Genomic DNA, 13,270 nt, shown 5'->3' with positions numbered 1-13,270 from the left:
ATTTAAACTAGTATTTCCCAAGAAAGTTTACTCTGACAGAACAGATTTGGGATGCATTACCTACAAAATCTTACCATGTGTATCAGTCCCTACTTGTTTCCTTTAACTGCAACTCCACATTTTCAATGAGAAATCTGATCTGCATTCAAAACCAACAGGCCAACATCGATAGTTCCCAGAATCATAAATTTGGTTGGTTATGCAACTTTCTGCAGAGACTGCAAGCAGCCAATAAAGAAATTGATTTGGAAGAATGCCTAAAAGACAGGATGGATTAGATCTTAGATCTATGAAGGGTTGCTTTGTGGAGAGTTTAACACATAAAGTTGAAACAGATAATGATCAGACCTGCTCTCATACACGTACCCTTTCTATTGGTGTTACCATCATTGAACACAGTTTTGGTAAAAATACTATACATTTTAATTTTGACTTAAAACAATAAACTGATAGTGCACTTACAGAGTACATGTACAGCATTTGTCTAAGTGACAGCTTGAAGAGAAATAAGTATGCAAGAGATTCCTGAATACTTTCACATCAAATCCACATCAGTTTGATAAGATTTCCAACACACTCACTCTGGGAGCGCTGTTAAACTGATATTGATTCAGTACTCCAGAGCTGCTTAACAAGTGCACTGATAACACTTTTTACAGTCAGCTCAGTAATTAAAAACCGCATCTACTTATTGCATTGAGCTGTGGTTGCTCCAAAAACTGATTTGGCTTCTCAGTTCCTCACTTTACCAGGACCCCCTGGAACCCATCCAAGGACCCCCTTGGGGACCCTGGAGCCCACTTTGGAAACCACTGCAGTAGGGCTACATGAGTAACCCTGGGAAAACGCCTCTTTCTCCCCTCCCCGCCCCCAAAGCAAATGCTGCCAAAAGGCTAAGGCCATACAACGAGACTGGCGAAACTCTCACAGAATTGAGTGTGTGAAGGGGTTAGGTGGGGGGGGGGGGGGGGTCAACGCGGGGGAGCTGGAATCCAACTTGTTAGAAAGTAGGCTATGGGCCACTGCTGTTACGCAATCGTAAACACGGCAGGAATCAAAATATTGTTGCCCATGAGAGACTCGAATCACAGCAAAGGTTGAGAAAGGTGCAGCAAAATGCAAGAGACTCAGAAACTAACCCCGGAACAGTGCACGGTGGAAGTTTGCCACTAGAAAATCTAAAGTAGAGTGAATATCGCTGAATGCATCAGCGCGACCCGATGAATAAACTTGTTTTCAAAGTTCAATGACTGGCCGCTACGTTGTCTAAGAGAAGGGCACGGGCCGGTCCCGCGAGACGGTTAACGTGCAGTGCGCACATGTGTTCCGACCCGCAAAACATAATCACAACAGCACATTAAACTTTTATTACACGCGCTCACTGCCAACTCCCCGCGGACTTGTTATGCCCACCCCCCTACAGGGGGCATGGGAACAGCGTCTTCATCCGGTAACATACACTCACCTTAGAGCCAGGCTACAACCCTCAGAGACGAACACGGAGTAGCAGTCTGGAGCTGAAGGGACACTCAGCGGCGTTGGATCAGGCAACGGTGGTCAACATTCCCGGACTGGACAGATAGACAGAGGCAGGAGAAGGTGGAGGAGGAGGAGGCGAAAACAGCGGCCGCAAAGACTGCAGGCAGCTCATCTCATGCAGCCGGGCGGGGAGCATACACACACACATACGCGCACACAAACACGCACACACACGCTCTCAAACAACTCCTCCCCCGAAGAACAGACCACGCCCACAAGTGAGGTGATTAATGCGGCGTTCAAGTCTCATGGGAATAAGGGCGTGTACAGAGGATTCCGCTGTTTTTTCAAGAGCTCAGTTCAGTGTATGCTGATCGTGTACTATCTGTACCTTTAAAGTGAAATAAAGTGAATTGAAGAAGCATTGCCCAGTGTATAATAATATATATCAACAATAAATAAACAATATGAATATATATATTACCTGGTTCTTATATATTCAAGTTGTTTTACCCCATATAACACCCATGCCAAATATTTTGGAAGACATGCAGTTGCTCAATAGAAAGAACAAAAAATTCTCTTACCTTTCTCCTAAATCAAATTGTTGCGTAACCTCATGTGGATTGGAAAACATAATAATACTAACTGTCCTCTAAAACACACTGGTATTTAAAAATTATATTTAGAGAATTGGTGACAATGATGATAGGCCTACTAATTTTACCTCTGAATTGGCATATGGACACCATTTAAAATATGCTAAGGATACTTTAACAGCCCTTACACAATTGACGAAAACATTGGTTCAATTCATACTTCAGTTTATTATACTTTGCAGTTTTAGGCAACAAGGTTATTAGAAAACATTATTTGTTTGACTTTTGTCAGCCCTAGTTTAAATAGGGTTATATAGGGTTGATTTAAGGATCTTCTAGTTAAGTTGGTAGAGTTTATATTTATACTGCTGTTTACTGAAGATCATGCAAAGAAAAATGAATCAAGACTTTAATTCAGCTTCAGCCTTTCATAAACAGGGTAATTTTATTTTTTAAGTGGCTAAATGAGGGGTAAGGTAACTGTATTGTATATGTAAGCTCAGTGGTTAAGATTATTACTTTACGATTGTGCTTTTTAAGGACCAAAATGGTAATCCAAAGTAGTCACATGCTATGAATGCCATGCTCTGACGTTCACAATCACAACACTGTGAAGTATGTATATTGCACAACTGAGGTCAAATCTCATTACCCCAGAGTAACCTTGCAGCACTGTCGTATTTCTGAGCCTTGTAAGGATATTGCATGAGACATTCTGATGTGTATATGACTGAAAGCAACAGGTATACCACCTCATGAGTTATTGCTATTTAAACTGGACATATATAAAACATTTTAGACGAGTGACATGCACCAGCTTGAATTGAAGCCCACCGTGTCAGATAAATCTCAGTCTGAAATGAACACATTGGGAACCAGTGTTCACTTCACAGTATTTCTATATTTGATGTGATATTTCAGACATGGATAAGCTTAAGTCATGAGAACACACCATGGGTGTGTATGCATCTAGTTATGGAACAACAAGGGGCTCATGCTGTGTCCCATCACTGTTAACACACACTCAAAGAGCACACATTGCGCAGCCATTGCATCAAACATACATTATCACATCACTCAAATTCAGTGTGCCACCATGCAAGACAGTGTTCTTCTCACTAGACTGGCACTGAGACATAAACTCAAGACACATTATGTGGATTTTCCCTCATCAGACATTCAACATCACAAACAGGCCTTTTGTTAAAATTGATTGATCAGATATATAGTGGACTACTTAACATTTGAAACAAAGTCAAAACAAACCCCTGCTGATGGTCGGTCTCACTGTCTACATCACTCATAGTAGTACCAAGATGGTGCCGAGGATGGCTGCCGTGTCTCGAGCTCCTCACCAACTCCACATCTTAGTGTTTTTATTGTTTATTTGCACCATGTACAGTGGGGCAAAAAAGTATTTAGTCAGCCACCAATTGTGCAAGTTCTCCCATTTAAAAAGATGAGAGAGGCCTGTAATTTTTATTATAGGTACACTTCAACTATGAGAGACAGAATGGGGGAAACAATCCAGGAAATCACATTGTCTGATTTTTAATGAGTTAATTGGTAAATTCCTCGGTAAAATAAGTATTTGGTCACCTACAAACAAGCAAGATTTCTGGCTCTCACAGACCTGTAACTTCTTCTTTAAGAGGCTCCTCTGTCCTCCACTCGTTACCTGTTTTAATGGCACCTTTTTGAACTCGTTATCAGTATAAAAGACACCTGTCCACAACCTCAAACAGTCATACTCCAAACTCCACTATGGCCAAGACCAAAGAGCTGTCAAAGGAGACCAGAGACAAAATTGTAGACCTGCACCAGGCTGGGAAAACTGAATCTGCAATAGGTAAGCAGCTTGGTGTGAAGAAATCAACTGTGGGAGCAATTATTAGAAAATGGAAGACATACAAGACCACTGCTAATCTCCCTCGATCTGGGGCTCCACGCAAGATCTCACCCCGTGGGGTCAAAATGATCACAAGAACGGTGAGCAAAAATCCCAGAACCACACGGGGGGACCTGGTGAATGACCTGCAGAGAGCTGGGACCAAAGTAACAGGCTACCATCAGTAACACACTACGCCGCCAGGGACTTAAATCCTGCAGTTCCAGACGTGTCCCCCTGCTTAAGCCAGTACATGTCCAGGCCCGTCTGAAGTTTGCTAGAGGGCATTTGGATGATCCAGAAGAGGATTGGGAGAATGTCATATGGTCAGATGAAACCAAAATAGAACTTTTTGGTAAAAACTCAACTTGTCGTGTTTGGAGGAGAAAGAATGCAGAGTTGCATCCAAAGAACACCATACCTACTGTGAAGCATGGGGGTGGAAACATCATGCTTTGGGGCTGTTTTTCTGCAAAGGGACCAGGACGACTGATCCGTGTAAAGGAAAGAATGAATGGGGCCATGTATCGTGAGATTTTGAGTGAAAACCTCCTTCCATCAGCAAGGGTACTGAAGATGAAGCGTGGCTGGGTCTTTCAGCATGACAATGATCCCAAACACACCGCCAGGGCAACGAAGGAGTGGCTTCGTAAGAAGCATTTCAAGGTCCTGGAGTGGCCTAGCCAGTCTCCAGATCTCAACCCCATAGAACATCTTTGGAGGGAGTTGAAAGTCTGTGTTGCCCAGCGACAGCCCCAAAACATCACTGCTTTAGAGGAGATCTGCATGGAGGAATGGGCCAAAATACCAGCAACAGTGTGTGAAAACCTTGTGAAGACTTACAGAAAACGTTTGACCTCTGTCATTGCCAACAAAGGGTATATAACAAAGTATTGAGATGAACTTTTGTTATTGACCAAACACTTATTTTCCACAATAATTTACCAATTAATTCATTAAAAATCCTACAATGTGATTTCCTGGATGTTTTTTTCTCATTCTGTCTCTCATAGTTGAGGTATACCTATGATGAAAATTACAGGCCTCTCTCATCTTTTTAAATGGGAGAACTTGCACAATTGGTGGCTGACTAAATACTTTTTTGCCCCACTGTATGTTGAGTTGCTGGAGGAGCATGGGACATAAGATTTTCATTGCAAACTTATACGTTGTATATGCTGTGCATATGGCCAATAAAACCTTGAAACCTCATAGGTCAACTTTAACAAAGCTGTGTAATAGAAGTCAAGGCAGTGAGGGAAAGACTTTCACTGAAGTGGACTTCCTTAAGCCCTACATGTAAAACTGTTATTGCAGCAAAATAACCAAAGTGTTTGTATATGCATAACCAAAGCCAAACCTAAATTGAATAACTGCTGTTGTATCATGTGGTGTGATCTTCTGGTAATTCTTGACTCAGAGGTTGTTTACCTTGTCTGTAGCTTAAAATGTTTTGGAACCGTAAGTTTCATCACACGTTCAGACTCACGACAGAAATATATCTCACACCCACCCACACAGGGAGACAAGAACCACACACCCTTCAGAGATTTGTAAAGTAGATTAACTGCAGAATTTTGACCCACAAAAGAAGAGCCTGTGGTCTTCTTCAGGTATTTACAGCTTTCTCTGCAGCCAAGATCGCTCTTACAAACTCTCAGACATAATCCACTGCTAAAACGGTCACTTGCAAATGACCAGTCGCACTTCATTCTAATGTAAAAATCCCAGTAAACTAGACGATTAAATTACCCCAATTTACATTTTATGTGACCACATAGTGATGACTCAGGGTCATGAGCTGCTGCCTAGAATAGTAGCTCCTCTGTATTTTGATAAAGAGAAAGAGAGCTTACAATATAAATATATATATTTGCTGCAAATGGCTCACATTTTTATTGCGGAAAGACAAAATACAGGAATAACAGGTGAAAGTCACTTTTGAGTTGATTGCAAAATTATTTATTGAATCAAAAATCAGGGCAGACAAAAATAACCATCCCAAAAAAACAATGTGCACTTAAAACTTAAAAAGCAATAGCTTATAAAATGTTCACACTATCAGTGGATTGCTCTCTATTGACGATTTGTATCAAATCTTTTAAGGTGATCCTCTCGTGTACAAAATATACAATGCTACAATGTGATATAGGCTATTGCGTGAATAAAATAATCCCTTCTAGTTAGTGAAAAAAAGAAACAGAGAATATCTCAAGGTTCTCCCTCTCAGGGAAAAACAGGTGAGCAAGAATTAAAAATAATCTCTATAAAACTAGGACTCCCTTTACTCAGACTTCTCACAATCAACAGCAGCAAGCATTTATACCTGAATATGAATGCTCTAGGTTTCTCACAGCCATCATAGCTATTCCACACTGTAAACTTAAAATGAAGCACAAAGGAATGCAATACCATGTGCGTAAATTAAGGCAACCTAAACTACTGCCTTCCTACAGCTTTCCTACGATGGAGGTGGTTTTTATTACATCTCCATGGTGACTTGATGGTCTTATGTCTTTGCTCATGGTGACATCCACCATTGACATCTTTCAATAACAGTGCTTCAAAAATGTTGACATTTTAAGGAAAGAAAAGGTTAATCTCAATTTCTCAGAAAGATCTAACATCAAAGGCACGGTCCGTGGTATCGCTACTGTACAAGTATCCGTTTCTGCAGGTCACTCACCATGCATGAAAATGTCTTAGTAGATCTTAAACAGCAGCAAAAAGTGATGGTTAGAAGCTAAATTAGAAGTATATTCAGATAAAAGGCACAAATCAGTCATCACCACCTTTTTCTTCTCAGAGCCAAGAAATGCAGAAGTTGGCATATGGACCAGATCTGGATAAAATACACTTTTAAACAAAACAAAAAAATCAAACATCGTCAATGGATATATCCATTATTTTTGTAAATGCACAGACGTTTTCAGTTGTTTTACTTTGTTACACAAATAATAAGTAGTTAAAATCTGGAAAATCAGCAGATTCAACTTATTGCACTCTATATTGAATTTAAAAGCAAACATCATATACATAACACTGACTGAGCAACAGTTTAAGGCATCCATAACTTAACTGCGGTAAAAAAATAGGGGGGAAAAATCAAGGAAAAAACAAAGCAAAATCATAAACCATTTAAATCTGCTTTCATTGGCACACACTTTGTACAACATTCCAGTTACAACTACTGAATTCAAGTACAGATGGCAAGATATGTTTAGGAACCGCAAAATGTTGTAAAGATGGACATGAACTCTCTCTAGCAGGCTATAGTCAAAAGCTAACTGATATAACTGATATTATACATGGAATTAACTGCAATTCTTTCACCTGGGACACAATGATCAAAGAGATGTTATTGGTTTGGCTACTAAGAGAGCAACTTTCACCACATAAATACATAAAAGTAGTATTTAAATAATTCTCCTTTCATACAAAATCATTTAAGCATAAGGGCAATCAAATCAATCCAGTTTTCCAAAAGTCTTTTGCAAAAGCACAATGGCAAAAACAACAACAACCTGAAATGAGATATATATAGCGTTACTATGTCCTTTGTTGCGGTGATGTGGGCTTCCCCTCCTATGGCTGAGGGAGTGTTGAGGAGCTTGCATGGATTGTTCCCAGTCTGCCATTCACTTGGATTGTCTTTGTGGGCGCAGCGACCTAGTTAAAAACGGACACAACATGTTATGTATGTAACTCTCCCCATTGATGGTTAACAGGGTTAGGGTTCCCTGTCTCCTGGGAAGAAATTAGAAAAAAATGCTTAAACTACAGAGGGTTTTATGTATACTTTTTTTCTTTAGCTCATCAAATCTGAATGTGCTGAAACTTATTTACCTTTCGTCTGATTAAAACTATGAAAAAAGTTCAGTCAACTCTAATTATACACAGCTCCTGACCTGAAATTCAACTTCATTTTCTTTAAAATATTCATACAGCAGTACAGTAGGACTGTCAGTTGAATATGTGAACGTGTTACTATGTGCGAGTCCCTGCTACTGCACCGCAGGATAGCTTTGTTCTGCCAGTGGTGTCTTTGAATGTGGCAAGACGTGAGAAAACAGACTGAAAGATGTGAGAAGTAAGAGGACACTGGTTCAAATCATATGCCTTTTATTCTTCTGTGTGTCTGGCCTTCTTGTCTCTATCTGTTCTGTCTGTCTCTCTCCTTTCTTCTTAGAAAAGAGTCTCTATGGGTAAAATGAAGCTGACTTGCCCAACAAGACTCATGAAAAAAAAAATGGAATCTTTAAGACATTCATCACTTGCTGTGCTAATGCTAACTTTCAATTTGTTAAGTCTTACTTGAATTTCTTCCCTATTTTATATTCCCCCAACTTTTCTGCAGACAGAACCGAGATTTGGAAGCTTCTGATAAAAATCGATTCAATGTGACGTGTGACTTTCACTCTGTGGTGTAAATCGAGGTTTTTTCTTTTGTTATTTGTACCTTTTTTAGCCTATCAGCAGCAGATCCAGTGCGGATAGCCTCCAGCATAGCCTCCCTGGCCACGCCAGGGTTAATGAGGGCGTTAGCACCTGCCACAGTGCTAGGCTTACCCTCGGGCAAGAAGACAGGAGGAGGAGGAGGTGGAGGTGCAATCATGGGTGCTGGTGGTGTGGTGAAGAAGGAAGGAGAGGGAGAGGAAGGAGGGCCTGCCTCCTCGGATGTCACGTTCCTGAACTTCTCAACCTCATCAGAAGCCCCAGATTTGGTCTGTAGGACACAAAAGAGTGAGACAATGGTAAATTTAGACATGTAAACATAGGCAGGGGCTCTCACATATGGTCTAATGTCACCCTCTGACACATATTCTTTAGTGTAAACATCATGTTTTCTAATCTTTCTGCATTTAATGTTTTATCTTATGATTTTAACATATTTATACATTATTGCAACTCCATTGTGCAAAGTTGTTTATTTTTATTTATTGATCAATCTTTCTTTCTTTAAGAGAAGTTTTTGAGTCCGATTTAGTCAGCAGCATTCCAGAGATTCCACCTCTTGTAGGAACCTCCAGAATAAAACCGCAGATGTTTCAGCTCCAGTAGCACGTTTTCTGCCCCCTTTCATTCCACATGGGTTCTAACATGAGAGCAAACCACAGCTCAGTCCACACAGAGGGATGGAAATAGACACCGTGCTTGCATAACTTGGTTCATGCACCCTTCTTTGAGCTGCTAACTAGCTAACAATACGGACAGAGTGTTCAGCAGTGATATATTACAGTAAACATCCTTCTTGTCCCACTTGTAATGTTATAAGGCATGTGTTTGTTCTCTGTTGAAGGCTAAGAGTGCATAACAGCCTAGCTGCTTACATGCTAACAATGACAACGCTAAATGCTGATTTATGTTCGTCATCTTATAGCATGTAAGCATGATGACATTGTTTTTTTATAACATTTAACAGAAGCCTGTACTAGTGGTATGTGGCGGAGTGAGTTTGCAAAAATATGGTCAAAAACAAAAGTACTGGAGTACATAGAATGTTGACGTGCTGGTGACACTAGAGGAAAATGATTCATCATCTCAGCGCCAACTTTGAGGAAATTAATAGTTGTCAAGACATTTCTCACCATACCAGAAATGTCATATGATAAACAACGGGGTTAAGATTCATCGGCTGGGTCGGACCATTTATAAATGTGCACACATAATATAAATACCAATCATTTAAGAATAGATAAGCGTATATTGAAGGTTTCATTAAGGAGGGTAAAAGTGGATGATAAACCTATTATAAAAAATCATACCGTAACTTCAAAGGCTTGGGTTAGCTCCTTACCACACCCCCTTGATATTGTCAGACATGGGGTGATGTTGCGTGAATAGCTAAGAGTGTTTTACCTTCTTTAGCCTCCCGGAGCTGCTCTGGGCTCTAATGGCAGCCAGGAGAGCAGACCTCTCATTCTCCTCCTCTACATAGGATGCTTTCTTTGTGATGCTGGGACCAGAAGTGGATAGCTAATGAAAAATAAAAAGAGAGGAATTAAGATTCCAATATTGTCTTCCAACCAACACCTTCAGCTGTAATGGCAAAATGATAAACATAGTTCATTTCTATTGTTGCCAAAATGTCATGTCGCTCTTTCCTCGATCACCTATGTATACTGTACAATGTTTATCTCACCTTCTTGAGCCTGTCCCTGGCTCCGCCTGTCTGGATGGCCTCCATCAGGCTGCCATGCAGTGACGTGTCTTTCTCAACAGACCTAGAGATCACTGGTCTGAACTTTTTTATTGGCCCAAACACGGTGACTGGTGAAGGACCTGTGTTAGCACTCGTGTCTGTCACTGTGACAAATGGCTGTTGTTTTGCAGCAGGTGTGAGACTGGTTACTGCCTTGGTCGTGCCCCTCACGTTCTAAAGACAAGATGAGGAGTGGTAAATAACAAATTCACAGTCATCATTTTCATGTTAAGCATTTCTTTCACAGTAAAAAATTCCAACACTGGGTTTACTCACAGTTGTCTGGTCTTCGGATACAGTCTTGGAGGCCGTGGGAAGTTTGGCAGATGAATGTGGAGTTCTGCTTAGTGCAGGGCTGGGGCTACTTAACCGATTTTGTTTAATATTATCGCTGTCATTACTGGCAATCATGTTATTTTGGGTTGGGCCACTAGACTGAATAAGCCTATTCTTGGCTGTTCCTGTTTCCAGCACATTAAAACTTGCTTTGGTGGACCCGACAGAGCTTCCAAATCCTTCCTTGTCCGGTCTCACTCCTGCAAAATCTGTCTGGCAGTCAGAAATATACTCCGGGTGGCTCATAGACCTCGTAGGACCTGGCGGGTTTGATTTAGAAGAAGAGTGATACTCCTTATTATCTGACAAAGATGACAGGGAGGATTGGTTTGGATTCACTTTTATGGAGCGACCTGACCTCTGGAAACCGACAGTCTGGGACTTCAAAGAAGCAGAGGAGTCATGTACATTAGAGATAGAGCTGGGTTTATCTGAGGTCTTTGGGGCGTATTTAGTTATGGCAGACGCCACATATTGGCTCGAGGTCCGTCTGGATGGTTTGAGGAAGGACAGGTCTCTCTTCAGGTCTGGAATCATGGGAGGGGGAAGGGTAGGATAATTACTTGGCTGGTGATTGTTGTTGAACACTGAAATTGGGCTCTCCACCTCTACCTGCTGTTCTTTTGCAAGTATGATGGCTCTTGCTGGTTCTTTAGCTTCTTCTTTAACTATCTCTTTAGGCTGCAGTCTCTCAGGAGGTTTATAACCTAGAATTGGAGTAGTTTTCAGGTCCTCAGTATTACTGCTCATTAAGGTAGGAACTGAGATTGCAGTGGGAATACTATTCAGGCCATCTGTGCTCTCTTTAACCTTATCACTGACATCTTTGCTGTGGGGCACAGAACTTTCTTGTCTTTCATTTGAGCTCCAGAAAGCTTTGGCTTTTCCAAGAAGAGGAGACCCCTCACTGGAATTAATTCCAGCCTCACTGCCGACTCTGTTTCGAGAAATACCCACTTTCACCATGTTTCCTTGATCGTCAATCTTAATGGCACCGACAGTTAGTTTAACAGCTGGCTCTTCCGTCGCAGCATGCGCAACAGAATGTTTGGGAGGGACCACAGTGAACGTTTTCATACCGAAGCGTGATGTGACGTTACGAGTTATTTGACCGTGTGAAGTATTGTGGCCCTGGCTAACTCTGTGCATCTCTTTGTCTTTCTCTACAGGCGGTACTGATATCTGACTGGTTGGTGGAAAGACAGGCTTCTTCTCTTGAAAAGATTGAGCGTTACTTGTCACAGGGTCAGGCTTGATCTCAGAGTGCTTGCTGTGTTTCTGCATGTCTACGTTAGATTTCACTGCTGATGTTGTTCTTTGTTTTCCCTCTTTCAAAATGTTGGTATCAATCACACGCATCTCTTTAATTTTTGCCTCTAGCATCTTGCCTTCCTTTTTCTCAGAGATAGACTTATTCTCCAATGGCTTTCTATGCTTCTCAGGTTGAGACAGCTGCTTAGTATTTGCGCGGCGGCTTTTATTACCATCAGCAGCTGAACAAGCATTGTTGTTTTTGTTCTGTGACTCCGCACTCGACTGGTGACAAAAGCCTGGACCTGTGATAAGGTGATGGGGTAAAAAAAAAAGGTAATTTGAACCATATTATCACAATACCAGTCAGCAGCGGCACAGTATCAGCTCTTACATATTGTTCTTCCTACCTTTGCTGCCAGCTGACTCAGTCCTGGTGAGTGACTTTGTCTCATTTTCTACAATGTGGCGTTCATAGTCCTCCAGTACTTCATCTATGGCTGTGACTGGCACATCCATGTCCACAACAGACACCGGCACCTCATTACTGTCTGTGGACATGGTATAAGGAGTCTTCTTTTTTGAAGCTATACCTTTGTGATCTGGACAATGTGGAATACATTAATTGACATACTTTTGACACATTTTTATTTTCTAAGAAGATTACCATGGCTATTACTTCAGTTTGAAACAGTCCTAGTCATGTGAAACATTTCAAATCTATTTGACATCAAACTGCACATTTATAGGATTACTTTAGGTATAAGACAAATGTGAAGTTGTAGTGTTATGATGTTGAAAGGGTTTAATGCTTTACTGACCTGCAGAATATATTACTTCCAATGCCTGTACAGTCTTGGAAGTAATGTATTCTGCACCTCAATAAAGAAATAAAATATTCCAGTTCAAGATTATGGATGCACTGTGGCTTTTTCTATGTTCCCCCACCTGCAAGGTTTGCTTCAAAATCTGCAAAAGTCTGATGGAGCTGGGCTGTGAACTCTGGATCATCTTCATGTTTTTTTTTTAACCTGCCAGACTTTGCTTGTGGGTTGATGTCATTGTGCCTGAGGGGTAGAACATAAGAACATGTGTCAATACTACGCATGGACGGATGCACATGTAAAAACAAACAGCCAGAGTTGAGAAAAATTTGTAATGCAAAAAACTGTTTAGTGCGTAGGAGCAGCCATAAACTAGCACTCCCCATAATTCTTATTAACAGTCATCCAGCCACATGCAAACAGCTGTTATGTGCTGCTTATTTGATGCTGTTGTTACACCCGGCTCCCTTCCTTTCACCAATCTGCCACAGAAACCCAAAGGCTCACTGCAGTACAGCAGTTGAAGAATGAAAATAAATGTCTGTTTCAAATATTTTTTTTAAGTTGGATTTCACTTTGTTTGCCGCCAGCTGGCTCTCAAACACGTAGCCATGTAGATATTATTACCACAGTTTATACTTCCTTCACTCTTTTTGATGGTTCAACAGAGCATTCTCATGACTTACTGGCA

General features: G+C 41.0%; 2 protein-coding genes across 8 annotated transcripts in view; both read right to left on the bottom strand.

Annotated features, from left to right (window-relative positions):
* Window positions 1-1,700, bottom strand: part of grb10b (growth factor receptor-bound protein 10b) — a 60,210-nt gene extending 58,510 nt beyond the window's left edge. Inside the window, 1 exon segment of the mRNA XM_063878868.1 lies at window positions 1,466-1,700. The gene's annotated coding sequence lies outside the window, so the exon portion shown is untranslated.
* Window positions 1,701-5,834: 4,134 nt separating this feature from the next.
* cobl (cordon-bleu WH2 repeat protein) overlaps window positions 5,835-13,270 on the bottom strand; it is a 63,033-nt gene continuing 55,597 nt past the window's right edge. For all 7 annotated transcript variants that reach the window (XM_063879316.1, XM_063879317.1, XM_063879323.1 and 4 more), the window contains 7 exons: window positions 12,704-12,822; window positions 12,166-12,357; window positions 10,445-12,060; window positions 10,109-10,342; window positions 9,826-9,942; window positions 8,426-8,692; window positions 5,835-7,635 (listed from right to left, as the gene is read on the bottom strand). In XM_063879316.1, the coding sequence (XP_063735386.1) occupies window positions 7,552-7,635; window positions 8,426-8,692; window positions 9,826-9,942; window positions 10,109-10,342; window positions 10,445-12,060; window positions 12,166-12,357; window positions 12,704-12,822 (2,629 nt within the window). In that variant the 3' untranslated portion in view covers window positions 5,835-7,551. The remainder of the gene's footprint in view (window positions 7,636-8,425; window positions 8,693-9,825; window positions 9,943-10,108; window positions 10,343-10,444; window positions 12,061-12,165; window positions 12,358-12,703; window positions 12,823-13,270) is intronic.

Source organism: Eleginops maclovinus, chromosome 3 (assembly GCF_036324505.1).
Source record: "Eleginops maclovinus isolate JMC-PN-2008 ecotype Puerto Natales chromosome 3, JC_Emac_rtc_rv5, whole genome shotgun sequence".
Taxonomy (NCBI): Eukaryota; Metazoa; Chordata; class Actinopteri; order Perciformes; family Eleginopidae; genus Eleginops; species Eleginops maclovinus.
Note: the sequence above shows the minus strand (reverse complement) of the source record. Positions and strands in the feature narration are given on the sequence as shown.